The sequence below is a fragment of the Kryptolebias marmoratus genome, linkage group LG15 (assembly GCF_001649575.2).
Source record: "Kryptolebias marmoratus isolate JLee-2015 linkage group LG15, ASM164957v2, whole genome shotgun sequence".
Classification (NCBI taxonomy): Eukaryota; Metazoa; Chordata; class Actinopteri; order Cyprinodontiformes; family Rivulidae; genus Kryptolebias; species Kryptolebias marmoratus.
The window spans coordinates 32,890,740-32,900,247 of record NC_051444.1 but is presented as its reverse complement, the minus strand read 5'-3'; the positions used below and the strand labels follow the sequence as shown (position 1 = coordinate 32,900,247).

At 38.8% G+C, this 9,508-nt stretch overlaps 1 protein-coding gene across 1 annotated transcript; it reads left to right on the top strand.

Annotated features, from left to right (window-relative positions):
- The first annotated feature begins 5,037 nt into the window (after nucleotides 1-5,037).
- LOC108243989 (retinal cone rhodopsin-sensitive cGMP 3',5'-cyclic phosphodiesterase subunit gamma) lies at nucleotides 5,038-6,778 on the top strand. The gene is made up of 4 exons (XM_017429798.2): nucleotides 5,038-5,165; nucleotides 5,598-5,709; nucleotides 5,792-5,829; nucleotides 5,909-6,778. Coding segments are annotated over exons 1-4 (228 nt in total). The 5' UTR covers nucleotides 5,038-5,164; the 3' UTR covers nucleotides 5,986-6,778.
- The last annotated feature ends 2,730 nt before the right edge of the window (nucleotides 6,779-9,508 follow it).

Here is a 9,508-nt window from a genome sequence, read left to right as displayed (position 1 = left end):
CTCATAGTCTCCGAGTGGGTCGTCGAGGATGCCGTCGCCTCAGCGTTTCTCCACCGAGGGTCGGGATTGGCGCTTCGCTCAGCTCAGCCACGTCGAGAGGTTCGCGCTGCGCCCTGTCAGCCCGGCTCTCGCCTGCTTGGTCCACGTCAGCCCGGCTCTCGCCTACTTGGTCCACGTCAGCTCGGCTCTCACCTGCTTGGTCCACGTCAGCTCGGCTCTCGCCTGCTCCACCGAGGACGGCATCCGGCCCGCCCTCCAGAACTCTTGCTCTGCCGAGGACGGCGCCCGGGCCGCCCTCCAGAACTCTTGCTCCGCCAAGGACGGCGCCCGGGCCGCCCTCCAGAACTCTTGCTCCGCCGAGGACGGCGCCCGGGCCGTCTGCCTGAACTCTTGCTTCGCTGAGGACGGCGCCCGGGCCGCCCGCCTGAACCCTTGCTTCGCCGAGGACGGCGCCCGGGCCGCCCGCCTGAACTCTTATTTCTCTTGTGTCTGGCCTTGTATTGTTTTGTTCCCCTGCTCTTTTGCCAGGTCGGTTTTTTGTTTATTCGTTTTGGTTAGTTTTTGCCAGCCATCCTTTGTTTTGTCTTTACCCCCCACCACCCTCCCGTGTTCGGTTATTTTTGTTTTCTGGACGTCAGGTGACGCCCCTTGAGAGGGGGGTACTGTGAGGTTTTGAGTTTTGAGTTATTATTTCAGTTTGGTTTTTTTCCTGGTTGTGTTGTTCTCAGTATTCACTCCTCCCCTGTCACTCTTCTGCCTTCTTTGCCACGCCCATCTCCACCTGTCTGCCATTATCCCCACTCACCTGTTTCCATTTACCTCGTCAACCCCAGTGTTCAAATACCTGGTCATTTTTCTCACACCCTGTCAGATCATTGTTTGTCGTTTGCTGATTCTATGTTTTGTTTCCTCATTGCCATGCCCTGCTTTGGATTTTTGTTAAGTTTAGTTTGCTGCCACGTCAGCAGTTTGTTTTTATTTATTTTCTTTATTCAATAAATTAGTTTTTTGTTTTTGAAGAATGAGTCTGCACTCTGGGTTCGCTTCCGTTTCCATCCAGCCTGAGAAAAAAACAGTCTTCACCGCATTTACGCGCAGGACGCATGAAGCAGCCACTCTGTTAGATAGTAATACGCACACTGGATTGGGAGGGAGAAAAAGTTCCGACCCCCCTCCCAGAAAAATTACATGACTGGAATTTCATTGGCTACCGGCCTGTGGTGTCAGAACCAGCTTGGGGGCTGACTGACCGGAGCTATAGGCTTGCAAATGAGGGGAGGAGACTTTCATGACTTTACACATGGGAAATTAGAGGGGCTCTAGGGGGGGCAGAGAGCAACCCAGTTGGTCAGAAGAAACGTCAATCAAAAGTGGCGCCAAAACACAGCTATTTTGAAATTTAAGTTTATAAAAACAATAAATGTAGCAAAAACTATACAGATTTGAATAGAAAAGGCAGTAAAACGGCCCATGGGCGGGCCGCAGCGTATGGCCTCATGGGCAGGATCGATAATAACTTGTGGATTGTCAACCCCGTAATGAGCTTAGCAATGATAAAAACAATTTGTTTTTTTTTAATGTGGGGTTATTGAAAAGTATGTTTAATACCTACCAGCCTTCAAGTTTTTTTCAAAATGTACTTTTAATTTGACAAACAAGACTCATTGGGACATATATTCTAATTTATTGAATATGACTTTAAATTTATTTAATTGTTCACCTTTAAACCTTCTTGTGCTTTCTCTGAAACTAATGTCTCCTGCAGCTCCATACCCTTAACCAGAAGACTGCAGTGGTAAAGAATGTGCTCAACTTAGTTTAAATACTTTAGTGCTCAATTTGCACAACAAAGTTTAGTCCCCCAAAATATTTTTTATTATTTTTTCTTTATTCCAATAGGTTTAAAGCTTTTAACAATAATATCACTTACATGATTTGTCTTGAAAAAGTTGTTCTTTGTCTCTTGCCTTTTTCTTTTCAGCATCTTTATTATACTAAGAGACAAAAAAGACAGTTAAAAGCTTGACAGTGTCATAAATCTGACTGACATGACTGCTTTTTCTTGCAGAATTATGCTAGCACATGCCAAAGAAACAATATTGTTAGCATCAAATAAGTGACTTTTGTGTCACCGGTGTACCCTCAGTGAAACAAGACAGGTGGTACTTGAGGCAGGAAAGCAGCAGCCAGTGTTGGTTTCAACATGGAGCAACAGTAGAAGGAGGGGGAGAGGAACAGGGAAAGAAGGGAGGGCAAATTGAACGAACTGTGGAGAAAATACAAACTGGAAGTGCTGTGGGAAAGGTTAGGGTGTTTAACCATCTCAGAAGGAAAAGTCCCCCATGGGTGCAACGCCCCTGATTTTAATGGAAATAGTGAATCTAACTATGTTGTTTTCTAAATTTGTTCACATGTTCATTAATATTACTGTTTAGATTTTCATTCTAAATTGTAAAAACTATTGTTTTAAATGTTTGTGGTTTTCACAGTAAAAATAAATAAATAAAAAAACATTTTCTACTCTGATGTATTTTTTTTTTGTGATTTTAGGTCTATTGTGTTAATACAGTAGGTCAAAAGTAAAAAATAACTTGAAATCTGTGAGTTTTTGCTGAAACAAATGACTCCAAACAGTGCAGGTTAAACCATTTTTAGAGTGAAATAAGAATGAAAATCAAAAATTGTCCAAAAACGTCCAATTTCACTCTGGACTCCAGTGTGGTGTTCTGTGACTCTGTTTCCTGGTTGCTGGTTCCTGTTCTCCCATTTGCTGGCTACTCAATCACCCGCAGCTGCAGAGTATCAGGATCATTAGTGTGGCTGAGTACTTAAGGCTGCTGTGTGGATCAGATCAGCACTGGAGCATCACTTGCCTTGGGTAAAGCTTCTCAGCCTACAAGAAATCTGAAATGCCTAGTGTTTATTTATGTTTTTGTGTCCTTTGTGTGCTCCCAGAGTTACCCACTTCTCTGAGCCTTGTCTGATCCATGCCACTGGCCGCTGCCTGAAGAGAAATCTGAAAGCCACTCACCTGAGCCTGCCTGCACCGCTGCCTGTCTGCCTCCTGCGAGAACCTACCTACTGGTAACACCTACCTCTCCATCTGGAACTTATCAACCTGGAAAACTTCACCCGTGAAAACTTTCTGGACCACCCTCCTATATACCAGACTCCTTCATCCACCTGTAAGACAGTGACAGTTAAAGCCCAATCCATTACCATCACTATTCACGACCAACCAAACCAGTACTTGCCTGTTACCTTCCCTTCCAGATCCCGGCTCCTGTTACCCACGGTCACTGTAAATAAAACCACTTACCTTTATTTGTTGCCGCCTGAGTCTGTCTATCGCTGAGCTGCTCACTGTTGACTATTTGGTAAATCCTGACATCCAGAGAGTTAAACATTTGATATATTTACCTTGTTCTACTGTGGATAAGTTTTGCTTCGTCTTTTGTAAATCATTGCATTTTGTTTTAATACAGTTTAAACAACTTTCAAAAACTCTTTTAGAATTGGGGTTCCCGACAAACTTAACAAAAACCAGCAAAATTTCAATGTTCAAACAGGTCACAGAAAATTGGACTTTGTATAACTTCAATGACATTTTTATATATTTTAGTTTTTTTTTTTTCTTTACAGCTTTTTTGTCATACATTTTACAATATTTGGAGATTTTATGACATAATGTGATGTTACACACTTAACTTTTCAGCTTTCTAAACTTCAAAATTTTTGTAAACAAATCTGGAATTTTTACACTTTTTTTGCACTTTATGTATAAAAAAGTAGGCATGTCTCTTTGACTTGTAAAGGAATTATAGCTCTACCACAAGTTCCTCAGAGAGCAAAGTGTACATAAGGACTCCCATTGTATCTGAGCCATATAAAATGCAATTGAAACAAAAGTCCATGTGTTTGTCCAGATATTTCTGCCACTTAGGATTTTTTTTTCATTACGACTTTGCTATTCTTGTCACAGTTTTTGGCGTTTTGTTTGGTGTTTTGTAGTTTTTGTTTTGCTTTGTTTGTCTTTTGGATTTGTGTTCATGTCTTGTCATTTTCATCTCCCCAGTAGTTTTCCGGTTCATGCCTGCCACGCCCACCTCACCTGTGCCTTGTTGTGTGTCTCGGCTGCATCCAATTATCATCTTCCCCTCTGCTTTTAAAACTGGTCTCTGTTTAGTCACTTGTCACTGGATCATTCTGCTTGTTTCATGCTCCTCGCCTTGCCTCTTGTTTTTTTGGGGGGGGATTTTGTTATAGGTAGTTTTGCTGCCACGTCAGCCCTTTGGTTTTGTCTGTTTATTTAAGTAAATAAATTTGTTTCCTTTTTACGATGAGTCTGCGTTCTGGGTTCGCCTTCGTCTCCACCCCTTCTGACAATTCTGTCCTATTAAAAGTGTTGTCAGAGAGTGAGAGACACAGGTGTATGGTTACCATGGTGTCCCTGGGAGCCACTGGCAGCAGCTTTAACATTTCAGTTGATCTTGGTATTATATTCTTGTCATGCAGTTTATATATCAAAATGTTATCATTTATTCGGATTAAACTAAATTCCAGAATACTATTGGTGTTTTTTAGAAGAAAGTTGATTTATCTTGGATTTGGGGCAAAGGTGCATGAACGCCTTTTGAGATTTCTTCAAAAATTTTCTTTTGTTTTTTGTTGTTGTTGTTTGTTTTGCTTGCATTTTAATTGTTTTATTGTCTGATATAAGTGGAAAAAACAATTCAAGTTTAAACAGTGGTAAAAATATTAAATTATTAATTTTTTTAAAGATAATCTTTTTTATCTTAATTTGTAAACCCCTGGGCTGGGTGAAGATAAAATTTTGAACATTTCATGGAAAACGGTAAAAGAAATATTTTATTGCTGAGTTTCAACATTTTTAATACATTAACAGTCTGTCACACAGCCTTATTTATCAAAGATGCTCCACTTATCTAAATAATAAGGATTACTTGAAGGACATGAGCCTAAATCCGCTTCAGCCCTGAGAGGTTGATCCATTTAGGTGTATAAAAACAGCTGCTGAGATCATGAGACAGGAGAAATAAGAGACTGCAAGAAGAAAGAGGAGCCCTTCTTTGTCTTGCAGCTGCTTTTTGGTTTCTTCTTGGCAAAGAAAGAAAATTGTCACTACAACTTCTTTGGTAAAACAAGTAAGTATTTTCTTTAATGAGAATTTAAATTTATCTTTAAATTTAACTAATGTTATGCTTCTTTTAGCTTTACCAACTCCCCACAAGAAACCACCATTGTAGTGCTATTATACCTTCAGGAATATGATGTACTGTAAAGCTTTCTGTATTTTGTAAGATTATAAAAAGATTTCTGGCAAATTTAACTGTATTTTGTTTAACCTGTTATTTATGATGATCTGAAGTACACTCAAATGTAGGTTTATTTTTGTACACATATATGGCATCTCGTTTCCTCCTCTTCATAGATTGAAAGAACATAGTTACATGTTTATATTTCACCAGTTATTAAACTGTGGGAGAATTAAAAAGCACATGCATATATGTATGTATCAAATGCAATATAGATGAAAAGTAAACCGTTTTGTATCTTTTTTAAAATTTTATATGAAGTGGAGAATATGAATGAAACAGCAGTATCAGAAGACTCCAAACCCTTTCCAGCCAAGTTTAAGCAGGAGAGCAGACAGTTCAAAAGCAAAGCTCCTAAACCAGGGCACAAAGGGTGAGTCGAGTCAGTTTTAACTCTCACATATCAGGAAATCTATCAGTTGTAAAGAAAAAAACAATCTTTTTTTTTGTTCTAGTTTCAACTGCAATCTGTCAGGGATGGAAGGGTTTGAAGGTGAGTCAGAATGTTATGTTCAGTCTAAAAATCTTTCATGTTCAAAATATCCCTCATATTTTAGTTTCTCTTCCTGCAGATTCTGCAGTGATCTGTCCCTGGGAGGAGTTTGAAGATATAGAGCTGAGTGACATGGCTCAGTTCCGAAATGTCTAGAGCTCCCAGAGTCTTCATCGGCTAAAGAAGACATTCCTTTTTCAAAGCTGTGGGAGATATTTGATCATGTTTTCTTGCAACATTTGATTTCTTTTTCTTCAACAATCCAGCACAAAAACACATTCAATAGAAAAATCCTTCAATATAGATCAAATCAGCAAATTCAAAAATCAAATAAATAAATTTATTGTATTACAGTGATTTAAATGCAACGATATCTAATGAATATATTATAAACAATATGTTATAAACACAACACAGAAAGTATTATATTGTTTTGAGTCATTGTGAGTTCCTAAAGGAGAACAAACTTTATCTCAAATTATTCAACTTTTCTCTAAACTGTCACTTATTTTGTAGAGCCAGGCATTGATTAAAAATTTTAATCGTGATTAATTGCACAGGGTCCTGCAATTAACATTGCATTACAACATTACAATCAAAGAAATTAGAAATTAAGCGAGCAGGGTTGAATCAAAAGAGCTGTGTAACAAAAATCAGTTGCTTTTACATAATGCTTGACACTTTATTTATGTGATGGACGTCTCCTGGACAACATTTCTCACAACATGGTATATGTGCTCAGTGTTGCAAGTCAGTTTGTTTTCAAGAAAATATTTAAAATAAATGCATAACTGCTGCAACTTGTCTTCTGTATGTTCCAAAATGCATCTAAAAGCCAGTGGCGGGTGGTGCATTTCACACTTAGGCCTTCAGTGATGTCCAACTTAGTCAATAAATACCTTTCATTATGCCAGCATTTATAACACCAGGACTGGAGAGTAATTAGAAACACACTTAAGCACTACTTGGCATTGCATCCCCTCAGTTGTGTACAAAATGGACTATTATCCACACATTTTAAAAATCAACAAACGTGCATCAGCAATTAAAACATATCTGGTATGCTACTGTCAAAACTAAATAAAATAGAATAAAATAAATAAAATGTTTGCACTCACCAAAACGGCTGTGTCCCTCAAAACACTTATTTCAAAACAAAATCCATTCTGGGACAGCTTAGCTAGCTTTGGGTCGGCCGTCCTCCTCTAACAAGATCTAGTTTCTCTTGAAAAGTTTGTCTTGAAAACAGCCTTGCCAGTATATCAGCAACCAAACCAACGTGTTGCTCTCCTTCGGCCATTGTGGGTTAAAAATGTTTTTAACCGTTAACAGTCCCGGGTCTGACTCTGTTGATCTGCATAGCACTGCCGTGGCTCAAACTAGTTAGTATCCATATCCAATCACAGGACGTGTAAATGTCACGTTCAACGTGAGGCCAGCTAGAGGGCCTTACTGACACAACTCGTGATCTGATTGGCCATCTCAACTATCTATCAACTGTATTTGCCCGTTCACTTACAGCGCACAGACGCTGGCATTGTTGATTCTGAAGGCCCAGGCAGATTTCATACAACCTGGCAACATAAGATAGCTGAATTCTGATTGGATAAAAACTCTACCCTAAAACAACAGCACTGGAAAGAGCATAATATGACATGAAGAGAATATGAATACTTTTAGATATCTAAGGAAAGTAAATTAAAAATAAATTAACCTTTATGAAATTAATTATGATCATGATTCCTGGTTATGTAAGGCCAGCAGAGAAGGCCTTGCTGGCCCTGACGGCCCACCACTGATAAAAGCCATTGCTATTTGGAAGGAGAAAGGTGCACTGTCATCTCCATTTGCCATTGTTTACAACACTTGTTAGGAAAAAAAACACACACACACAAGTTTTCCTCCCGTACTTTGTTGGGGGTTTTTGGCATTTAAATCCCCCATCTGGGTGGTCCCTGAAAGTGCACGTCATCACTTTGTCACATTATTCAACTGCAAAGCCAGCCTACCTTGTCACATGTTGACTGTTTCGGCTCAGAGGTAAGAACTGTACCAGTCTAGTATTGTGTCTTTGAAACCACAATGCTCCAGTCGAGACACTAGAATACTGTGGTCAACTGTGTCAAAGGTAGCTGTCAGGTCTAGAAGTAAAAGTACAGCTTAGTCTCCTGAGTGTGTGTGCACAACTGCATGTTTTAAAACCAACTGGAACAACACCTGAACTGAGACTGCTGTTAAAAATCACAAAGATGTCAACCCAACAACCTTAAAACATTTGTTAAAAAAATGAGCTGGAACAACATCATTTGGACAGGAGGATGTTTTCCTATGATTACCTATTTTTTCCAGTGGTTTAAAATGAAACAGAGTATTGTGCATTATTAATGATGGCTTTAACAATGCACTGAATTTAAGATGAAGCATGTGGCTGTTTTCCCCCAAAAAATTCAATTACGGATTTCTCTAACCATAATGTGTCAAAATTAATGTTTGTCCATTTAAATGAGCTTGTTTCTGAGTGATGTCCACATATGATTTCTTCTTTGCATGACAGAGCTTTAACCAGCAATTGTGGATGACATGGTGAACTGTGTTTACAGACAGTGATTTGTGGAAGTCTTATGTACAGCCCATGCAGGGATGTCAATAACAGAATCAGACCTGCTTTTTATGCAGTGGCCCCTGAGGGCCTAAAGTTCATGGCCACTCCTGATGTTCAGCCTTGTCCTTTGAGCACAAAGATTTTTCCAGTTATGAAATCTTTTGACAAAATATTAACTGTAGATATTGAGATATTTGTAATCTTCCCAATTGTCTATTGAAGAAGATTATTTTAAAATTGTTCCATTATTGTAGCAACAGTTTTATGCAGGCTAGTGAACCTTTGCTCATCTTTACATCTGAGAGATTTAGCGTCTAAAATGTGTTTGTTTTTTACCCGTCCTAAAAAAAAGGGTTAAAAACAAAAACAACTGGACTTTTATTCTATAGCTGAAGACGTTTCACTTCTCATCCGAGGAGCTTTCTCAATTCAAAAAGCAGAGAGTGTGGAGTCTCAGTCCTGGATGATTGAGCATCTACACCAGCATATTACCCAATCCTCTTACTGACCTGTTGCTCTCCCTGTTGTTTCTTATTTTTACCACTTACTTTTACTGCCTTTTGTTGTCCCTGTCCAAACTTTTTGAGATGAAATGCTGCCATCAAATTTAAAATTATTATTATTATTCAAAAATGGTAAAAAAAAAAAAAAAAAATAGGCATTTTATATTGTAGCATTAAGGGAACTCTTTCATTTATGGTCTTTGACCTAACAACATCTTTCAGTAATTGTTGTGTGTAAAAGTTAATTTTGTTATGACAGAGTCCGCTGCATTCTCAGAATTTAACAGGTTCAGAATCGACCAGGAGCTACTGACTAAATGTAATTATGAACACCAACAATGTGACCACCTCTATGAAAGCAGGAATGGTTTCAGTCTCCTTCATATCACAATAGATTAAAAAAATTTAAAAGCAAAGACAATAACTGATTCTGAAAAGTCAAAACAGAACAAGTAAAATAGACCTGCTCTACTGTTCTTGTTTTTTAACCATCTTATCAGTACATATTTGATCATTTACTGGAACAGGGACTCAAACTAAAAGAAGACTGAGGACATCTAGTGGTTGGAAAAGA

Excerpts from the sequence above, each read along its gene's own strand:
- LOC108243989 (XM_017429798.2), top strand. Across the intron at positions 5,710-5,791 it reads CCTAAACCAGGGCACAAAGG|TTTCAACTGCAATCTGTCAG; the intron begins GTGAGTCGAGTC and ends TTTTTGTTCTAG. Across the intron at positions 5,830-5,908 it reads AGGGATGGAAGGGTTTGAAG|ATTCTGCAGTGATCTGTCCC; the intron begins GTGAGTCAGAAT and ends CTCTTCCTGCAG.